The sequence below is a fragment of the Marmota monax genome, unplaced genomic scaffold, assembly GCF_021218885.2.
Source record: "Marmota monax isolate L192 unplaced genomic scaffold, Marmota_monax_Labrador192_F-V1.1 WCK01_AAM20220418_F8-fsc00252, whole genome shotgun sequence".
NCBI classification, from domain to species: Eukaryota; Metazoa; Chordata; class Mammalia; order Rodentia; family Sciuridae; genus Marmota; species Marmota monax.
In genome coordinates this window covers 1,998,771-2,020,479 of record NW_026692478.1, presented here as the reverse complement: position 1 = coordinate 2,020,479, position 21,709 = coordinate 1,998,771, and the positions used below count along the sequence as shown (strand labels likewise).

General features: G+C 36.5%; 1 protein-coding gene across 2 annotated transcripts in view; it reads right to left on the bottom strand.

Moving 5' to 3' along the window:
- The window catches only part of Zmat4 (zinc finger matrin-type 4), a 331,242-nt gene that overhangs the window by 66,322 nt on the left and 243,211 nt on the right, over positions 1-21,709 (bottom strand). Inside the window, exon 5 of one of the 2 annotated variants that reach the window (XM_046443074.2) lies at positions 7,743-7,970. The exons of the other annotated variant lie outside the window; for it this stretch is intronic. Within the exon in view, the coding sequence (XP_046299030.2) occupies positions 7,743-7,970 (228 nt within the window). The remainder of the gene's footprint in view (positions 1-7,742; positions 7,971-21,709) is intronic. 2 annotated transcript variants of the gene reach the window in all.

Genomic DNA, 21,709 nt, shown 5'->3' with positions numbered 1-21,709 from the left:
GCAGGAGCCAAGATGCTGTTCCTAAACCAGTTTTCCTCCTCAACTCCAGGATTACCAGGAAATTTCTGTTCTCAAAGAAAGAAGGTAACAGTTGTATTCACTGAAAGGACACAAGCAGGGACTGCTCTTGGACAGAATAAAGAGCAGTTGACCTAGAATAAAAATGAACCGATCTCTTAAAGATAAAATTATGGAGCATTTATGTTCACAAGTAAGCTGATAAGCAAACACCTCTGTGCACATGGAAGAAAATTATAAATTCTTACAATGGCCCATTAGAACCTACAAAATGCAAACCAATCAGTTTTTATGTCTCTCATTAGCTCCAGATATTCTGCTTGTCATTAACTCTCAAATACACCTAATCCTTTCCCCACACAGGGTCCTGTGAAGGAGCTGGTACCTCTACTTCCTGTCTGGATTCTTCCCGCCCTTCAAATTGCAGTTCAACTTCTCATTATTTCTGAAAGGCTGTCACTAACTATCCTATTTAAGGAAACCTACCTCTCATCTCATTATTTATCCTATCACTCTTACTTCTTTCCCTTAGCACTATCGCAGGCTAAAAATGTTTATTTCCTCTCATCTTCTCCTCTGGTTCACTATTAGCATCTTCAGCACATTGTGCTTGGCATATGGTAGGAGTTCAATAAATATAAGTAGAATGAATGGAGAAATAGACATTCAGATAGGAAATACACCTTCTCTCTATCAATTCCATGCCTAATATCCATTTGGCAGGTCCAGATCTTGGGCAAAGGATCTCAGAGAAATTGGGAATATTTTCGTTGGTTTGGTTCTCATGAGAATGAGCAGAAAAATCTCTGTTGGATTTTAGCTGAAATAACGAACCTCTTGACTCCCTGTGTTTATTATAAATGTGAATTCCCCTTGTTGATGAGATGCTTTCACTCAAAAGTCCACGAGGATGTGAGAGCATAATGCTTGCACACAGGTCAGTTGACCACCTGCCTTCTGACTGATCATAATGATTTTAAGTGTCTCCATGCTTTCTAATAGACTTCTCTTTTCTTTTTAAAAGAGGTTTAGTTTAATTCTCCCCCTCTACTTCTTGAATACAGCAGAACTTAGTGACTCAGTTCTAACTAAGAAGGGAGTGGAAGTGATACTCCGTGACCTTCAAGCATCATTAAAAAAGACAGGTTCCACTGGATGCTCTGGAGAGCTTGCTCTGTGGGACACCTTCCGCCACAGCATGAGCATACTCAAAACTCCTGAGAGAGGCTCCTGAGGAGAAAAATGAAGGCTTCCTACCAACAAGCCAGTCATATGAGTAAAACACCTTTCCTTTCTTCATTTACTCAGCTTTTTAAATTCACATGCCACTCTTTCCCTAGTATGTAGTTATACAAGTTTCGATGGAGGCATAAAGCCAAGTATTCCTACCATGATCAAGGTACAATTTCCCTCTTGCTGCTCCATTGTTGTTTTGTCCTCTCCCCCTAGCCCAATACCAAGCAATCACTAGCCTGTTTTCCAGAACAGAATAAGCCATCCTTAAAAGCATATCTTACAGGTCAATTCAAGATGACTGGAGCCCTAACTGATAACGCTGATGCAATCTTATAAGAAACCTCACTCAAGCCAGAATCACTCAGCGAGTAACTCCCAACTCTCTCCATGGAAACTGGGAGACACAATAAATATCTATTTTTTTTGTTGTATTAAGTCACTAAGTTTTGAGGAAATGGTTGTTCAGATCGCCTTTGAAAATTTTTGTTATTTTTATCTAAGATGCCTTTTTTTCATTGGGCTTGGAGTAGATCTGTGAGTAACTGAAAGCAGAGGAGTGTCACAGCATTAAAGATTGAGCTGTCCACTGCTGATGAGTGGGCAAAGGCCAATCCAAGATTAAGTGGGACAATATATGAGGTAGCCAACTCACTATCTAACCTGAAAGCTTGCAGCAGAAATAATTCAAAAGTGAAAATCTCTCACTCTTATGTTCTGCTAATTTCGAGGTAAATCTGCTCCTCTGACTCACACACTACTTTTGTGATTTGAAGTCTTAGATAAGCTGCTTGTATTCCCTTGAAATTAATCCCTATTCCTAATATAGGCAGCAAATGCCTTGCTGAGGGAGCTGTGAATCTCAGTGGCCTCTCCAGGAGTATGATTGCTCTTCACAGAGTAAACTCAGGCCTCTCCATCAAACTCAGGCCCCCACAAAGAGTGAATATGATTGCTTTGCACTTCTATATTCACTCCATCTGATATGGACTCATGCATGTGGGTAAACTGCTCTATTGAAGATATGCATAATGCATTTTGCAAACAATCCATTTCCAGAAAACTGAGGGTTGACTGTGCCCATTCTATATTTGAGTTCAGAACAAGTTTTAAAAACATTTAAAAATAGTAAGTCCCCGTAACTGTTTCTAAACATGAGTTAATTGTTCAGAGTTGTAGTTAACCAATGATGAGTCACTGTCAATTGGCACACTGCAATCAGGAATCTGAGTCTACTCCTGACTCAGAAAAAAGCTGTCACTTCATCTCTCTGAGCCTCAGAATCTGCTCTATAAAATAAGAGTAGAATTCAATGATACTTAATGTTTTTTTCCAGCACTATTCATCTTGTGATTCTTGGAAGCATTATTAAATTTTCAAATGAGTTCTTTTGCTCTGTGTCTTCAGATGAGAATTACAACAGAAGAGTCTCATTTCCCCTGAAACAATGAAATAACTGTGCATTTTCCATTCTGAATCTTTTAAAAGAATAAATTATAAAGGTCTGTAAAATGAATATTCTATCTGCAACTAGCCATAATTTTATAACTTTAAACCACTGTTTCTAAATAAGAAACTGCCTCCTATTTATGTTTTATGCTGGCAGGAAGATTTTAAACTACAAAGAAAATCTTATAAGTATTTTCTGACCATTGAATTGTATAATTTCATAATTCAATAACTCCCTTTGTATTCTACATGACATTACATATTCAGGAAGAGAAGAAAGATTTTTATTATTAAATTAAAATTAAGAAGTAGACACAGAAACTGTTTTCTGGAACAAATAATAATAAAATTGAGTCAATATCATTTTAATAACTGTTTAGGGGAATAGCACTTATAATTCTTTGTTATTTTATAAGAATAATTTCCTTTTTAAAATTTGATCTACCACTTGAAGCAAAGAAAGAAAAAGAATAACATGGTTCTAAAGAGTTTCCAAGACTACATAATGTAAACACCAAAAATATGTGCAAATTATTTGAAATATTAATTTACATACAAATAATACATAGAAAGGTATAAATCACAGGAATCCAGTTTGTTTCAGTAACAAATACACAAAAATGAAATTTCAAAAACTCTAATTACACCAAAGATAAAAAATATAAAATACTTGAGGACGAATTCATTAAATGCTATGAAAAACATTTGCACTGAAAACTATAAAACTTAAAGAATAAAACAACTTAAAGAATAAAAAATATATAAATATAGGATGCCCCTGGACTAAAAAAAAATCAACATTTTGAAAAATTTTATTTTCCCCCAAATTGACCTATAAATTGAATTAAATCCCATTCAATATTCAAACCAGCTTTTTTTGTAGAGAGATTTGACAAGTTGATTCTAAAATGTATACAAAGATGCAAAGGATTTCAAACGATCCCAACAAAATGAACATGCACTACCTCATTTCAAGACTCTGGTAGTACCAAAATAATCAATCCAGTGTGGCAGTGGTATACAAGACAAAGAGCCATAGAGACAAATAAGTTTTCCAGAAATAGACTCGCACACAATCAATAGATTTTAAATAAGTAATTCAAAGCAATTCAATGAATAAAAGTAAATATTTTCAACAAATTTTCTCTAACAATAGTGCAAATGAACAGAAGCAAAATGAGTTTCAGTACCCTACTTCACACCACACACAAAAATTGAGATAGTTAAAACTATGACACTTGTGGAAGAAAACACACAAAATTATCTTGCATAATGGATTCAGGCAAAGATATATATATATATATATATATATATATATATATATATATATATATATAAATTATTATAAAATACAGAAACAAATTAATTAGACTTACCTGCTTTCCAATTGTTTACTCATCAAAACATTTAATTATGAAAATGAGTGTCAAATTAGGAGAAAATATTCACAAAGGATATATGTAATTAAGGACATGTTTCCTACTATTCATTAATACAAAGATCAACAACCAAATTTTTAAAATATATACAAAAGACATACAAAGGAAGACACAGAAATGATCAATAAACATGTGAAAAAAGTTTTTGACATTATTAATGACTAATGAAAGGCAAACTAAAACCACCTTTTTAAACTAACTAAAAATAAAATCAAATGCAAAAACAAGCGACAGAAGAAAATGTTAGTGAGGCTTAAGAATTCTTATATGTTATTTTTGGGAATACAAACAAACACAGTTACTTTGGATTTGAGTAGTTTCTTATGGTTAAAAATATACAACTCAAGATCCATAAATTCTACTCCTACATATTTACCAAGAGAAGTGAAACATGTGTTGACCAAAATAGAAATGAAAGAGTTGAACATAAATATTCATGGAAGCTGTATCCAAACTAGTACCAAAACAATCCAAAAGTCATCAAGAGGTGAATGGATAAATTGTGGGATTCCTGTTAGTAGAATACTACTCAATAATACAAATACTTTACCCTAAACAATATGAAAAAGGAGCTAGAAACATATACAAAAATATATGCTTCTTGATTCCATTTATATGAAATTTCAGAACAAACTAATTGTTTGTAAAAAAAAAAAAAAAATCAGAAAGTGATCCCCTGGATCAGAGGATTTGGGTTGATTGGAAAAGGTAACATTGAATCTTTCCCATAATATAAAAGTTACATATCTTAATATGGGTGTGAGTCACCCCAATATTTGCATTGTCAAAACTCATAAAACTATAGTACTTAACATTTTTATTGTATGTAAAGCATTTATAAAACAGATCCATAAATAATTTATTATAAAATATTCAACTAGGATCATTTTAGAAGTAAAAATGATTGTCATATTAGAGTTATAGAATTTTAAGTCAGTTTTATTAACTATTTTTTTTCATTTTTGGTTTTCTCTCTCTTTTTTTTTTTTTTACGAATTATTGAACACCTACTGGGAGTCTGGAACTGTTGGAGGTGTTTTGAGCACTGATATCAATGAACAAAATAAACATAGATGTCTTCTTCAAGTTGCTGGCAATCTACTTGGAGAGCAGGGAGGAAGACAGAAAAACAGCATAAATAAGTAAATAATAGTGTTTAAAAACATGAGATGTGCTATGAGAGAAAGAAAGAAAATGTCTAGCCTGCCACCACTCTGACATATCATGCTCTGGATGCCTGATGACATTTTTTTTTGAAGGTTCTGGATATGCCTATCTTTACTGATTAACATTTTTGCCTTTATTAATGACAAATGATTCTAATGCTTTAGAATCATTCTAGAAATAAGTGTGCAGGTATGTGTGTGCGTTTTCAGAAGTGCTGGGTTGCCATAGTTGCTTCATTCCTCAAGCTTTTGCAATATTTAATACTTGAATAAATATGTATCAGAATGTCACCCTTGGTGGGTAAAAAGGGTTGGATTCAAGGACATTGCGTTCAATGCTAATCACATTCCATGAGTCATAGTCACATTGAGTTATCAAGTCAAAGAGCAGCCTTTTTGTCTTTTGTATGAAAGACAAGCTGCTCAAATGTTACAGAATTCAGATGCCCAAGTCATTAAGATGTGGTGATACATAAAAGATGCAGCATAGATAATTCAAAATAGACAGGAAGAATGTGCTCTAGGAATAATTCTTCTTCAAGTCATAATATCTGGCACAAAACATAAATAAAGCCCTATTTTTCTCCTTCAGTGCCCTGCCGTGAAGGAGTCACTGAGCCAACTTGTTATCTGCCAGTAACAGCTGAGTTGGGGGTAGGCCTTCAGCTACAGAGAGACTTGTCTTATATTTTTTAACAAGACATAGACTGAAAACATAAGAAATCCCCAACAAAAAGCTAAAATGCCACAACTCAAAAACTCTACAATGAGATTATCTGACATAGTGAAATATTAAACCCCATGTCATTTTTCTATAGCTAGAATGCAAACACAAAAATTACTTTTAAAGTTTACTCTTAGTTATTATTTTAATCATTTATCTTGGGGAAAAATGTCTTTAACTAAATTCTATAGGTGCACTCACAGACCCCTAATCTCAAATCTATATAGTAATAAAGGATTCTTTAAGGATAATGTATTTATTAACTGCCTATGGCTTATGCTTCCTTCCCAATTGCCCATACATTTATGATTCTGCTAGGTGGCATGCCTTCTTGCCTGTTAAAACTACACCTACTCTTTCAGTTCCAGCTGAAGTCCTTTTCTTTGGTAGTCTTTCTCAAGCAATATATTTGTAATTGACCTGTCCTTCCACTCAGTTCAGGTAGCAAGATCTTGCATCCCACTTATTTAGTTAAGGATCAGACATTTCAATTCCTATAATAATTATTCCTCTTAGAGTTCCTGATCCAGATGAAATAAGAACAATAGATTTCACAGGCAGAATCCAATTTAAATGCAGGTTATATTCTCAAAATCAATTTGTAAATTTTGTCATAACAGCTGTTATTAATGATGGTACTCTGACAAGAAAATAAAGCAATATCTGATATTTTAAAGACCAAATCTGAGGTATGGGATCAACAGGATTCCTTTGCAGAATTATTTTTTTCTGGGAAAACACATTTTAAAATGTAGTATGCAGATTAGTTCTGCTTCTGCACTGCCAACACAAAGCTGATCAAAAATGTTCAGGTGATCAAAGAAAGCTTAAATGGTAGCTGATGTGGAAATAGTCCATGAAGTCCCATAAATTGGTTGTGGCTTCCTAGGGCATCCACAGGAAGTTTCCAAGTCTGCTCAGAACCTTCTGAAACTCCTCACATAAACTGCAAGTGAGTTGTAGTTTCCAGTAGCCCCCAAACACCTGTTAGAGGCTGGGGTAAAGCAAGGAGGTAATAGCTAGATAGTGCACACAGCACCATTGTTTGGTCTGAATTCATAAAAGCATACAAGTTTAAAATAAGAGAATGCCTTTTGGCTTTTTTAGCATCTTCTCTCACACTGCTTATCTGCAAAAGCATTCACTAGAGAACATAGTTAACCCATTAAATCCTAAGTTTTCAATTCTGTGCATATTTTAATGAAATTGACACAGGTATACTAAAATAAGTGGTAAATCATAATCTAGATCTTATATATTATTATATTAATATTATAACTATTGCATTATGATTATAATATCACTGTATATAATAATTATATTCATAGTATTATAAATGTATGATATAGCACCTATTTATATTATATAGATGTACTATATTTCAGTTTTTACAGATGTTCCTCATCTGGGACAACAGGATAAAATGGGTTAGGAATAAAGCAGAAGGAAAAAAAATCTGATTCATGGATGGGTGCCTTTGATCTGAAGGTCAATCAAAATATGGAAAGAAACACTGAAACAAAGGAGATTACAAAGTTTGGGCTAAAGCTAGTTTGCTGCTCATTTTCTTTTTCTTCCGTCTCTGTTGGGTGACCTTCATGTTCTCCTTACATTGTTCTTAAAGTAGTAAGAACAATGATCTCAATTTGTGAAAACACAATCCTTTCTTGGAAAGCCCAGGTTTCTGGCAGAAGCTAGAAAAGTTGCTCTTACCTCTTAGCTCCCCCATATCCAGGGTGGTCCCAAGTTGTTCTAGTAAAGCAACCCTTGCTGCATTCTTTTTGTGTTTCTTGCCATCATAATGCTGCTGGGCCATCAGAGGGTTATTAAACCAGGCCGCACAGAGCCCACAGTATCTGTCTGAATCTCTTCTTTGATAGGGAGATGCAACCACCGGAGCAGCTTCCACCCGTGGGGGCTTGAGTGAGCTCAGGGGTGTTGCTGGAAAGACAACAACCAGAGAAGCACGGGCCAGGTTAGTCCATCTCTGAGTGCACCTTTACTCACTGCCCAAAGATTAGAGAGTCTCATATTCACTCTAGAATTTAAAAATCCAAGAGAGTTTACTGAGAGCAGGAAAATTTTCTTTGTCAAGCTTCACTTTTGAGTTGGTATACAAATGAAAATTCTTGATTGACTGAATTTGTATATTCTTATGCTGAAATGTGATAGCTCAAGAGGTCATCTCTTAGGGGAAAAATAGTTTGTAAAAATAAACTCTTGAAGGTAAAGAAGTGATCTTTAAGTCAAAATGAAGCCAATACTTAAACATTGCACAATCATGACTTGAACGATTTTGAATGGATGAGTTGGACATTTGTGTGCTAAAAATAATGGATTTTCCTAAGTGATACAGACAGATCTTTCAGTGACTTGAATTGTACCAATTGAGAAAATCATGTTAATTTTGTCAGTTATTTCTGTTTATTAGGATAAGTTCTCAACCTATACCTGCTAAAGTTGATGTTGAAAGTACAGTGGTTATTTATTTTCTTTTTCTAAAAGAAAAAAAAAAATATACAGCAGATGTTGCTTGTCCAAACTGAAAGGCATATATCACATATCACTATTTTTAGATCGCACAGTCCCAGCTATTAATACATTTCCATTGTGAACTTACAGTTATTTCTGGACTAGAAAAAAAATTGAAGGAGTTTACTAATGGAAAGTAAAAATAACTTTAGCATGCATTACAACATATAAGTTGCTACCATCCCTACAATGACTATGCCTCAGGTTATTGTCCTATTTCTCAGATGATTGACTTCAGAGATGCCAAGTGACTTTCTAAAGATGAGATATCTAGTTATAATAAAGGCGAGACTCAGAACCAAATGCTTAATTTCCAAGGCCAATGTTCCTTTCAATGCCCCCAAGGACTCTTTAAATTAAATAAGTAAAGAGATATTTTTCCCCTAAAACTATCTGTCATCTTTTTCTTTTTGTAAACACAGGATTCCAATTCATCTTGGAAAAATATTCTGATCCAAATATTTTCAAAACAAAAACAATATTTAAATTCTCCCATGGCTCATTAGTCATATGCAATTTAGCAGCACCTTCTTTGTGTTGCTTGTCTCCAAGATGGGAAATGTAGTTGACAAAACTATGAACATAAGGGTCATTGTTCCAAGGAAAAGCAGAAACCTGGGACATCAATGACGAGTTAAGAAACCAATTAATCAACTCCCCAAGCTTTCAAATTAACTTCTGTGTGGACTTTTAGATTTTAGATAAAATAACTGATATGGAAATACATACTTCCCTAACGACATTTTAATTCAAAGAATATCCACACCATGACAACATATCAGGAGGTCTTTTTTCCTCTTATCCAGAGAATTTATCAGATCAGGAAGTTTTAGTTAGGTTAAATTTAACGGTGTTATTTCTAAAGGTACTCTGATAAACAATATGCTTCTTAAATGCCTCATAGCTAGATTTGATTATGTATAACTATATAGAAATAAATCTCAACTGTGTGCCATACATCCCACCAAGGGTCATTCTTCTATGACTTGGGAAATCTAATAAAGGCTACAAATCTATGGTTCACCTAGATATGAAAGAACTATCCATTATTTTCAAGAAAATTTGGTCTTGCCTCAAAATTTCCTGCATCTTTATCAATTTCTGAGCATTTATAGCTGCATATTGCTTTTTATGATAATGGAAAGCAAATCAAATATTTGCAATCTCAATGAATCCTGACTCTTGAAGCAAAACCTATTTTTGTCTAAACTGGACCCTAAAAAACACTCAGTCACTTTATCATTTTTTTATTTTTTTCTCAATTAATACCCGATATACTGCAGCCTGGCAGGAGTGATGCACAGCAGAACAGTCATCAAATAAGATAACCTTATCTAGCAAATAGGAAAGTAGAGTGAGGCTACTTTTGTATTGTAGTGTCTATTTCTGAATAATTCTAGTATATTATCAGATAAAGTCTAAGATTTAAATGTTTCTTTTGTTTCATTTTCCAACTGTCTACTCCAATCTCAACCCAGTTTATATTTTCTAAATACTTATAAAGGCAAAGGCAGGGGGGTAGGAATAGCCTTGCATCAAAGTCAGAAATCAGGGTTGACTTGGGCTTCAGCATCACTGAGCTACATGACCTTCAGCCAACCTCTGATTTTCCAGGTTTCCACAAGGTTAAATTTTAGGATCACCAAGCCTTTTAAAGCTAATAGTCTTTGCTGCTAACTCACAAAATGAGAATGGAACACATTTTAGAAGCTCTCTCTCTTTTGTGGTTTTGACTCAATGCCAAATATGGAAATTGCATGGGAGGAGTGCAGTTTCCAGGTTTTAATGATAAATCCATGTGTGTACATGGCTCATAACTCTCATAATCTTTGGCTAAAGTGTATTATTCTAATGAAATGAGTACAAATGGGGTAATGATTATATTTGGCTTAAAAATATCCTTTTAATAAACACATATTTGGTTAATATGTGTTTAATTTTTATTTTTATTTCATACTTCATATTTTCATTCCAATTGTAAAAAAGTTAAACTGAATATTGATTTTAACTATCACTAATTTTTATAAAACGTTAAACCAATAGTCAATTAATCAAAACCAGTGGGTTTCTCTCTCTTTCTTCTTTTTTTCTTTTTTTGGAAAAGGTATTGAACCCAGGGTACTTAATAACTGAGACACATCCCCAGCCCTCTTTTTTTAATATTTACTTTTTTAGTTGTAGGTGGATACAATATCTTTATTTCATTTTTATGTGGTGCTGAGGATTGAACCCAGTGCCTCATGTATGCTAGGTGAATACTCTACCACTGAGCCACAACCCCAGCCCCACTAGCCCTTTTTTGTACATTTAATTTAGAGACAGGATCTTGCTGAGTTGCTTAGGGCCTCACTAAGTGACTGAGGCTGGCTTTCAACTTGTGATCCTCCTGCCTCAGCCTCCTAAACTGCTGGGATTACAGGCATGCACTACCGTGCCCTGCCCTAAAATCAGTACTTTTCAACATTAGACTTACCCAACTTTAAAATCTCTATGCCCAGGCTGTACCTCAAACCAATCAGATTGGAATGTCTAGAGGGAGAGCCAAGCACCAAGATGTTTATAAAACTACACTCCTCCCAAGCCACAGCTGATACTGAGAACATCCATCTAAATATTGCCATGTTTTCTTTGAAAATTACTATAAAATAAAGTGGCAATGGAGCTAGTTTTTCCCATAGGCAATAGAAAAAAAGATCACATCTTTATCCATGAGACACAGAGGAATAACAATTACTTGCTTCTTTTGAAACTCCATTTTTTTCATTTTTTCAAAATCTAAAAAGTTTGCCAAGATAGCTAATATCAAAATGAATACTGATAAAGTTAGATAACAGTTCTGATTCTTGTCACCTTGAAGAAACTCCAGAACACATTGAGCTGTCATACCATCAACCTTTGGCTGCCCCCATGACAGCAAGACCTGGATTCAGGGCCATCATTTTTCTCACAGTTTCTCACCTGTGCTACAGGATGCTTCTCAACCCCTTCTACTCTATGTGAGAACAATAAAACAAAACAAAATAAAACTTGACTTCTAAGAAGCACATGATCATGGAAGACATTTCAATATACTTTTCCCTGCCTCACACAAAGTTTTCAGACAGCAGGTTATCAAATTCTATTTATGGACTGTTAGATAAACTGTATTGAATAATAGTCTAAAATAATATGCATCCTTGTCCCATGTTTTGTTTTGTTTTCTGGCAAGAGACCCATGGCTGATTTAAGGATAAAAGGGTTTCCTGAGCACCCTGTAGATGTTGCTACCAGATACTGCCTCACTCTGAAAGGTGACAGGGGCATGGCCTTCATCCAATGCCTTTTGTTGAAGGAAGGAAGGAAGGATGGAAGGATGGAAGGAAGGAAGGAAGGAAGGAAGGCCCACTTCATAATAAATGAGAAAGGGAGATGATAACAAAGGTTTTCCTTTTTTCTTTTAAATTGTAACATCAAGGTATTGGAAAGTTAGGTGATTTGCCAGTCTATATACATACAAGAAAATAAGTAGGGTGAAAGCTAAAATGTGAGAGGGCAATATGTCAATTTTTGGACACTTACCCCAGTCTCCCTCCTTCTTTCGGATTCAATTAGACATGCTTTTTTGTTGTTGTTGTCATTTGTTTAAGATGGGGTCTTGCCATGTTGCCCAAGCTAACCTTGAACTCCTAGGCTATAGCAATTCTCCTGCCTCAGCCTTCCAAGTAATTGGGATTATAGACATGTGCCACCATGCCCATCTCGGCTAGATATCTTGAAAGTCACTATTCTCTCAAACTTCTTAGCATTTTCTGGGGGTGGCCTATCTCTATGAGTTTCAGAGGGAACCAATTATACATATCATTCTGAATACTTCACTTTCAGACTGGAAGCTGTTTACTCTGGATCATTTATCGTGGCATTGAAACCCTCACTATAGCTTGTGGTATAGTACCAGCCATCACAGATTTCCCAGGACCGAGAGGTTCCTAGGACATGGAGCTCTCAGGACAGAAACAGAGAAATGTCCTGGGCAAACGGGAATGAAGTGCTTACTGGGGACAAACCTGATTTAACATTACACAAGGGAAATAGAAATTTTGAATGCTTTGGGAATAGATGTTCATGAATCTAGAGTGGGTGTTTCAATCAAGTAGATAGGATCCACTACTAGATCTCAAATCTTTTTCAGATCACCAACTGGGTGTCCATAGTGGAGAAAGAGGGGGAGCATAGGGTCTTGCCTGTCTGCTTTCTGACCATGGCCCCAGGGTGCTCTGCAACCTCACAGGCACAGCTCCTATGCTGAGCTCCCTCACACTTTTCCCACTCTCTTCTCTCCCCTCTCTCTCTGGATCCCTCTCTTTCCCAGTTTTCTTCTGTCTGCTCCCTGTCCTCACTTTTAATCTCTCTCTCAGTCTCCCTTTCTTTATCTCTTCCTCCCTCTTCTTTCTCTTTCTCACTCTCCTGTAATGCATGCTCTTTATTTTCTCTCTCCCTCCTTGTCTACTCTTTTGTTCATTCCTAATGATTTCTAGGATTCAGAATAACAAAAACAAAATTTAGTCCATACACAAAAGGAATTTGGGAGTTTTTTATTTGTTTGTTTGTTTGTTTGCAGTAGGTATTTGGTACCCAGAGGCACTTAACCACTGAGCCACATCTTTAGCTCTTTTTTGTATATTTTATTTAGAGACAGGATCTTGCTGAGTTGCTTTGGGCCTCACTCAGTTGCTGAAGCTGATTTTGAACTCATGATCCTTTGGCCTCAGCCTCCCAAGCAGCTGGGATTACAGGGGTGTGCCACTGTGCCCACCTGGGAGCTCTTGACATAGAAATAAAAAGCCAGTTATTTACTCAAAGTCTGTGGGTTTTTTTTTTCACTTAAGGCATTCTTATTCATAATACTGATTCTCTCCAGTTGTGTGCTATTGTGCAGTTAATTTCATCTGTTCTATGTATTTTTTTATCTAGTTGCCCTAATCTCCTGTTTGACCAGTGCGGCAGCTTGAAGCTCAGGGGGTGAATCATTGAGCTCATAACCCCTGGATTAATAAGCAGCAGAGGAAATGGCAAAGACCAGATCTCCTGACTCTAAGACAAACACAGTATTTCATGTCAACTAGTTTCCAGTGATGCCTAGGGAGCAATAGGCCAAATAAACAGATTAACTGTAAAGTCCAAACACATTTCCTAGGCTTCAACACTTATTCTTGGGGCTGGGGGTGGTGGTGGTGGTGATGGTGTGGATATTTGGAAATGTGCTTAAAAAAAAAGCCTGATTTCTTGTTCTTAGAATAAAGTCTTTTTTTTCTTTCCTTTTCTTTTTCTTATCCTAAAAGTAATTAATGACAGTAGAAGTTATTCAGCACATATCACTGTTTTTTTGCAAACACTGCCAAGAGTTAAATTTCACTGGATCATTCAGTACCTAGCTGAGGAGGCAGTTATCAGGCAGATCTGCAGCTCAGTCTCCAGACAGTCCAGTCTCTTTGGCAGGTAAGTGCCTCAACTCAATGCCAACTGTGCAAAGTCAGGGCTAATACTTAGATTTCTTTTGCATCTTATAGATACAAAAAGCTATTGCCTCCTGTGTAGGTAGTAGATGCTCAAAGGTACATGTGATGAGTAAAAGAAGGAAAGGAACAGAAATTCTTAGTTAATATCAATTTGGGGAATTGTTATGTTTTAATAAATATCTTATGATAGCTAAGTCTTTGACAGTTTTCATAAATTCTTATATGGTTAAAAAAATAAGTTAGATTCATCATAAGTGTTGCATTAAAAAAACTGAGGGGGGCTGGGTCTGTGGCTTAGCGGTAGAGCACTTGCCTGGCCTGTGTGAGGCATTGGGTTCGATTTTCACCTCCACATATAAATAAATAAAGTAAAAGCCTATCAACAACTAAAAAAAAAGTATTTTTAATAAAAAAAAACTGTGAGCATCTATGCTCTGAACTACCATGAAGCAATAGGAAAAAATCATAAACATGTTTTAGAAAAATACTAGTGACATGGGGAAATATTCAAGATAGAATACCAACTTAAAGATGTGGTTTATATATAGGATGTAAACCAAATTACTTATTATAGTAAATGTGGTGCACATACCATATCAAACCATATATAAAAACTTAAACTATAAATCAAAATCTTACCCATGGTTGTTTCTGTTGTGAATTATGAGTGATTTGTTTTATATATATATATATATATATATATATATATATATATATATATATATATATATATTCCTTGATGCAGAAGGAAAACATTTTTATTTTACAATTTATATATAGACCACATTTCATGCTAACTTGCTTTAGTGTAAAGTTTGAAAAACACTGCTTAGGGGACTTGCGATGCCAGAACTAGGTCTTAAATTAAATCCCAGAAGATTACATTTGCAGTGATTTATTTATTAATTTATTGTTGATTTTTTCTGGGAAATGGGATGGAAGAAAATTTGTTCAGCCAGAATATAATATAAATGTATCAGTATCTCAGGTTTCTCCAAAAGATCCAGAGAAAAATGGGTTTCTCACTGTTTTAGCAGATCAAAAACACAGCATTAATTATTTAGATTAAATGAAGTACCTCTTCTCCTTTTCATAAGATGGGGATTGGAAGTGAATTCTGCTCTTCAAGACAGAAAAATCCACACATTATTTCTTCTGTACCATGAAGGAATTTAAAGAGCATTATAATAAATCTAATGTTTCAAAGTACATGCCATTTTACATTTCCTGAGAATAAACAAAGATGAGGATGGCTTAACAGAACCATCATTCTAATTCAATTGTGTATCAACATTCTTAGTATAATCAGTCTATTAACTGGAATTGCTTCCTCACCCTCCCCACGTTCATATATCATCAGTCTTCTTTAAGATAGTATTCATAGATCATTGATTTTCATTAATATAGAATAATTCCCTCTAGTTTCAGTCACTGATTAGCCTCTAAATATTTTAGAAATGCCTGTTTTCTGCAGAATTCTGATCTTTGGAAATAAGCCAATACATAGGACTTTAGAGGAGATACAAGTCCTTTTACAATTTTCTCATGTTTTTTTGACAAAGAACCCAAATGCTGTGAGATTCTCCATTCTTTATGCATTGAAAGGCAGGAGGCTAGAATGGAAGCCCCGAGGAGTATTACCTGTTTTGTTCACTGTTCTATCTCAGGTATCCAGAACTGGGCCTGGACACAGTAAATGTTAAACAACTTCTTATTGACTAAGGGGCGCAATGTACTCTCTAAAGTAACTTACATGTGAGAGAAGGAATCATGGCCTTAGTTTAGGACATTCTGTTGTTTGATGTAAGGATTGATATTGGAATCAGTGATCACATTTTGTCTGTTCAGACTGATCTAAAAAACAGCTGTTTCTCTATGGATAGGATGCATCCATGGCATTTGGTCTTCAAATACTATCCACTTATGCACTCCCTCTAAGTTCAATGGCAAAATCTCTGGTTATGGTCATAGTTCCTAAACTTTAGTCAGAGGTAGCCTGGAATCATGCAATGAACTCATAAAAATTCTAAAGACATAGAAATATCTGTTGAATGCTTCAGGAATGACTTACTCACAATTTCAACATCAGATGCTACAAACCTTTCAAACATTTCATATTTCTGGGAACCTGGATATTTGGACACTACTTCCAGTCAATTCAACTAAACAAAGAGGAATAGAAAATAATGGTATTGATGTCCAATTTGACTCCCAGTTATGAGAAGTTATGTGGTAACATCACTAATCAGTGTGGTCATTTGAATATAAAATATCAAATTCTCTCAATTTTTATATACTATGTTTTCAGATGGCTACTGAGTTACTAGGACACACTAAGTTGTTAAACCTAACTATTCATAAACTTAAGTATTTCTTTTGACCTAAGGGCAGAGTGAAAAAAATATGGAGACACTAGACCTCAATAAAATTTTGAGAACACTAAAAATTATGACACAATTCTTCATGAGGAATGTAGTCCATAATCCTCAGAGGATGTCTTAAATTTTGGATAGTACCAACCTTGTACATGTTATGCTTTTATCTATTCACTCTTACTGTAGATTGCAGTAAATTTATCACAAAAGTTTTTTTTCTTTCTTTCCTTATTAAAGGCATTTCTTTGATGTATATAAATTATCAGCACCACTACCTTGCACATTGGTCATTATTGAGTAAAATAAGGCTTACATGAACACAAGCACTATAGTCAATCAGAGAACAAAGACATTTACTAAGTAACTAACAGGCAGGTAATATATACAGTATGTACACACTGAACCAAGGGATTATGTATACACTGAGCTGGGCAGAATGATATGATATGAAATTTCATTACCCCACTCAGAATGATGCACAATTTAAAACTAACCTGTTCTTTAATTCTTGAAATTTCTATTTAATATTTAGTATTTGGGGACCATAGTTGACCACAGGTAATTTAAAAAGGTGAATTTGTAGATAAGGAAATACTACTGTATATATTTTTCTAATTGCTTGGGCAAGAATCAACAATCTTCTAATTAGCTAGAAATGCTATTAACCTTTCCTCCTAAACCTCAGGCCTCATATTTAACATGGTAAGAGACAGTATCCCAAGTGGGCAGAGAGATAGTGATAGGAACTGGTTGGCTCATCCCAACACCCACTCACTAAAAGTGCCATCTTTCCCTTGAGAACTACACTGGAGGCATCACTAGATTGCAGGTATTATGGTAAGAGCCGCAAGACAGAGAGCTGACACCTGGTGCTCAGACGAGATTCAGTTCTTTTTTTTTTTTTTTTTTAATTTTTTATTGTGGGTTGTTCAAAACATTACAAATTTCTTGACATATCATATTTCACACTTTGATTCAAGTGGGTTATGAACTCCCACCTTCACCCCATACACAGATTGCAGAATCACATCAGTTACACATCCATTGATTTACATATTGCCATACGAGTGTCTGTTGTGCTCCGCTGCCTTTCTCATCCTCCCCCCTTCCCCCTCCCCACCTCTCCCCTCCCCTCCCCTCCTCTCTCTCTACCCCCTCCACTGTATAACCCTGAGGGTCTCCTTCCATTACCATGCAATTTCCCTTCTCTCTCCCTTTCCCTCCCACCTCTCATCCCTGTTAAATGTTAATCTTCTTCTCCTGCTCTTCGTCCCTACTCTGATCTTAGTTACTCTCCTTATATCAAAGAAGACATTTGGCATTTGTTTTTTAGGGATTGGATAGCTTCACTTAGCATAATCTGCTCTAATGCCATCCATTTCCCTGTAAATTCTATGATTTTGTCATTTTTTAATGCAGAGTAATACTCCATTGTGTATAAATGCCACATTTTTTTTATCCATTCATCTATTGAAGGGCATCTAGGTTGGTTCCACAGTCTTGCTATTGTGAATTGTGCTGCTATGAACATCGATGTACAGTGTCCCTGTAGCATGCTCTTTTTAGGTCTTTAGGGAATAGACCGAGAAGGGGAATAGCTGGGTCAAATGGTGGCTCCATTCCCAGCTTTCCAAGAAATCTCCATACTGCTTTCCAAATTGGCTGCACCAATCTGCAGTCCCACCAGCAATGTACAAGTGTACCCTTTTCCCCACATCCTTGCCAGCACTTCTTGTTGTTTGACTTCATAATGGCTGCCAATCTAACTGGAGTGAGATGGTATCTTAGGGTGGTTTTGATTTGCATTTCTCTGACTGCTAGAGATGGTGAGCATTTTTTCATGTACTTGTTGATTGATTGTATGTCCTCCTCTGAGAAGTGTCTGTTCAGGTCCTTGGCCCATTTGTTGATTGGGTTGTTTGTTCTCTTATTGTCTAATTTTTTGAGTTCTTTGTATACTCTGGATATTAGGGCTCTATCTGAAGTGTGAGGAGTAAAGATTTGTTCCCAGGGTGTAGGCTCCCTATTTACCTCTCTTATTGTTTCTCTTGCTGAGAAAAAACTTTTTAGTTTGGGTAAGTCCCATTTGTTGATTCTAGTTATTAACTTTTGTGCTATGGGTGTCCTATTGAGGAATTTGGAGCCCGACCCCACCGACTGTAGATCGTAGCCAACTTTTTCTTCTATCAGACGGCGCGTCTCTGATTTGATATCAAGCTCCTTGATCCATTTTGAATTCACTTTTGTGCATGGCGAGAGAAAGGGATTCAGTTTCATTTTGTTGCATATGGATTTCCAGTTTTCCCAGCACCATTTGTTGAAGATGCTATCCTTCCTCCATTGCATGCTTTTAGCCCCTTTATCAAATATAAGATAGTTGTAGTTTTGTGGATTGGTTTCTGTGTCCTCTATTCTGTACCATTGGTCCACCCGCCTGTTTTGGTACCAGTACCATGCTGTTTTTGTTACTATTGCTCTGTAGTATAGTTTGAAGTCTGGTATCGCTATACCGCCTGATTCACACTTCCTGCTTAGCATTGTTTTTGCTATTCTGGGTCTTTTATTTTTCCATATGAATTTCATGATGGCCTTCTCTATTTCTACAAGAAATGCCATTGGGATTTTGATTGGCATTGCATTAAACCTATAGAGAACTTTTGGTAATATCGCCATTTTGATGATGTTAGTTCTGCCTATCCATGAACAGGGTATATTTTTCCATCTTCTAAGATCTTCTTCTATTTCTCTCTTTAGGGTTCTGTAGTTTTCATTGTATAAGTCTTTCACCTCTTTTGTTAGGTTGATTCCCAAGTATTTTATTTTTTTTGAAGATATTGTGAATGGAGTGGTTGTCCTCACTTCCATTTCAGAGGATTTGTCGCTGATATACAGGAATGCCTTTGATTTATGCGTGTTGATTTTATATCCTGCCACTTTGCTGAATTCATTTATTAGCTCTAATAGTTTCTTTGTAGACCCTTTTGGGTCTGATAGGTATAGAATCATATCATCTGCAAATAGTGATAATTTAAGTTCTTCTTTTCCTATTTTTATGCCTTTAATTTCTTTCGTCTGTCTAATTGCTCTGGCCAGTGTTTCGAGAACTATGTTGAACAGAAGTGGAGAGAGAGGGCATCCCTGTCTTGTTCCAGAATTTAGAGGGAATGCCTTCAGTTTTTCTCCATTCAGAATGATGCTAGCCTGAGGCTTAGCATAAATTGCTTTTACAATATTGAGGTATGTTCCTGTTACCCCTAGTTTTTCTAGAGTTGATGCTGTACTTTGTCGAATGCTTTTTCCGCATCTATCGAGATGATCATATGGTTCTTATTTTTAAGTCTATTGATGTGGTGAATAACATTTATTGATTTCCGTATATTGAACCAGCCTTGCATCCCAGGGATGAATCCTACTTTATCATGGTGTACAATTTTTTTGATATGTTTTTGTATCCGATTCGCCAGAATTTTATTGAGGATTTTTGCATCTAGGTTCATTAGAGATATTGGTCTGTAGTTTTCTTTCTTGTGGTGAGCCATAATCTGCCATTTCTGCAGATTATGGTCGCCATTACAAGATGGCGCTGGCTCCGCTGTGGTCTGTGACAAACAACTTCTTATCTGGGAAAGTTGGCACATGATTTTTCACCACCCTGTGAGAAAGTTCCACGCGGCAGCTTTGCATTGGGGCTTGGGATGCTTTATTAAGGCTGGGAGGGGCACCCAAGAGGGAGAAGAAGAAATATCAAGGGCCTGAATAAACTGTTGAAAGAAGATTCCCTAGTTGCGTCTTCCTTGTGGGCAAGGGGTCGCGACAAGTGGTGCCGAGACCCAGGAACAAGAACTTTCAACAGTCAGGGGTGGTGCACCGGTTAGTCCCAGGTAAGTGGGATCCGCGATCAAAGCGGGGTTAGTCCCAGGTAAGTGGGATCCGCGATCAAAGCGGGGTTAGTCCCTAGTAAGTGGGATCCGCGACCAAAGCGGGACAGCTCCTCTGTAATGAAAGAGAGAGCCTTACATTTTATTGCAGCTGCACTGTGTACTTTCGCTCCTACTTTCGCTTTCTTTTTTTTGTGCTTCCTTTGTTGTTGTGTCATGGGTGCCGCATCTTCAAGTCCGCTTCTCCTGGCCCTAGATGGCCTGTTACGTTCCAAGGGACTGGAAGTGAAACATAGTACTTTACAGAGATTTTTACAGAAGATAGATATCGCTGCACCGTGGTTTGCATTTTCGGGCAGCCTTACTGTGCCTAGTTGGGATAAATTAGGCAAAGATCTTGACTTTGCTTCTGAGCAGGGCATATTAGAGGGTGGGGTGATACCCCTTTGGAAAATGGTCCGTGGTTGCCTTACAGATGGTAAATGCCAGGAAGCTGTGAGAGAGGGTCAAGCTATTCTTGAGCAATTGCATGAGGAAAAATCTGAAGGATCATGTAGTGAAGTGGCAGAGAGTATTAAAAGTAACAGTAGTGAGAAGGCAAAAGAGCCTGAAGATAAAAATAGGAGAAGGCTCTACCCAGACTTGACCGAATTAAAAACGCCTGAGAACACAAGCGACTCAGAGAGTTCTGAGGACCTTGATATATTGTTACAACAACTACATAAGATAAAAATGAAAAAGAAGAAAAAGGAGACACAGGGCACGCAGGCCTACTGTAAGAAGGGGAAGGGAGTTAACATTGGTCAACAAAACTCTGAGGAGGAGGAGGTAGAATATCTAGAAGAAGATATGGTGCCGATTGCCCCACCTCCGTATGTGGGGGGGAGCCAAGGTTCCGGGAGATCTTTTCATGCACAAGTTTGGAGGACAGTTAATACAGATATGGGACTTGCATACCCTGTATTTCAGGACAATAACAGGGGAAGATATCATGAGCCTTTAGACTTTAAGATAATTAAAACCTTGGCAGAATCTGTCCGCACTTATGGCATAGATGCCGCTTTCACTCTCACTCAGGTGGAGGGACTTACTAGATTTTGCATGACTCCCTCAGATTGGGCTAGTCTAGTCCGCGCTTGTGTTTCCCCAGGGAAATATTAGGAGTCCAAAGTTGGCTGTTTAATGTTTCTGGCAGTACCCAAGACTCGGAGCGAGGTAGGAGACTTAAAATTTCTGCAAATAATTCACAATTGTTTAATGCTACATTACCCTCCGCAGCAGTCTGTCTCCAATCTCCGTTCCTGTTTCTTTTGGCTAATGTTACATCACAGAGGATGCTTAATTGCTCTAATATTACCTGTTACTTGTCTGAGTGTTGGAATGGATCCTGGCCTATGGCA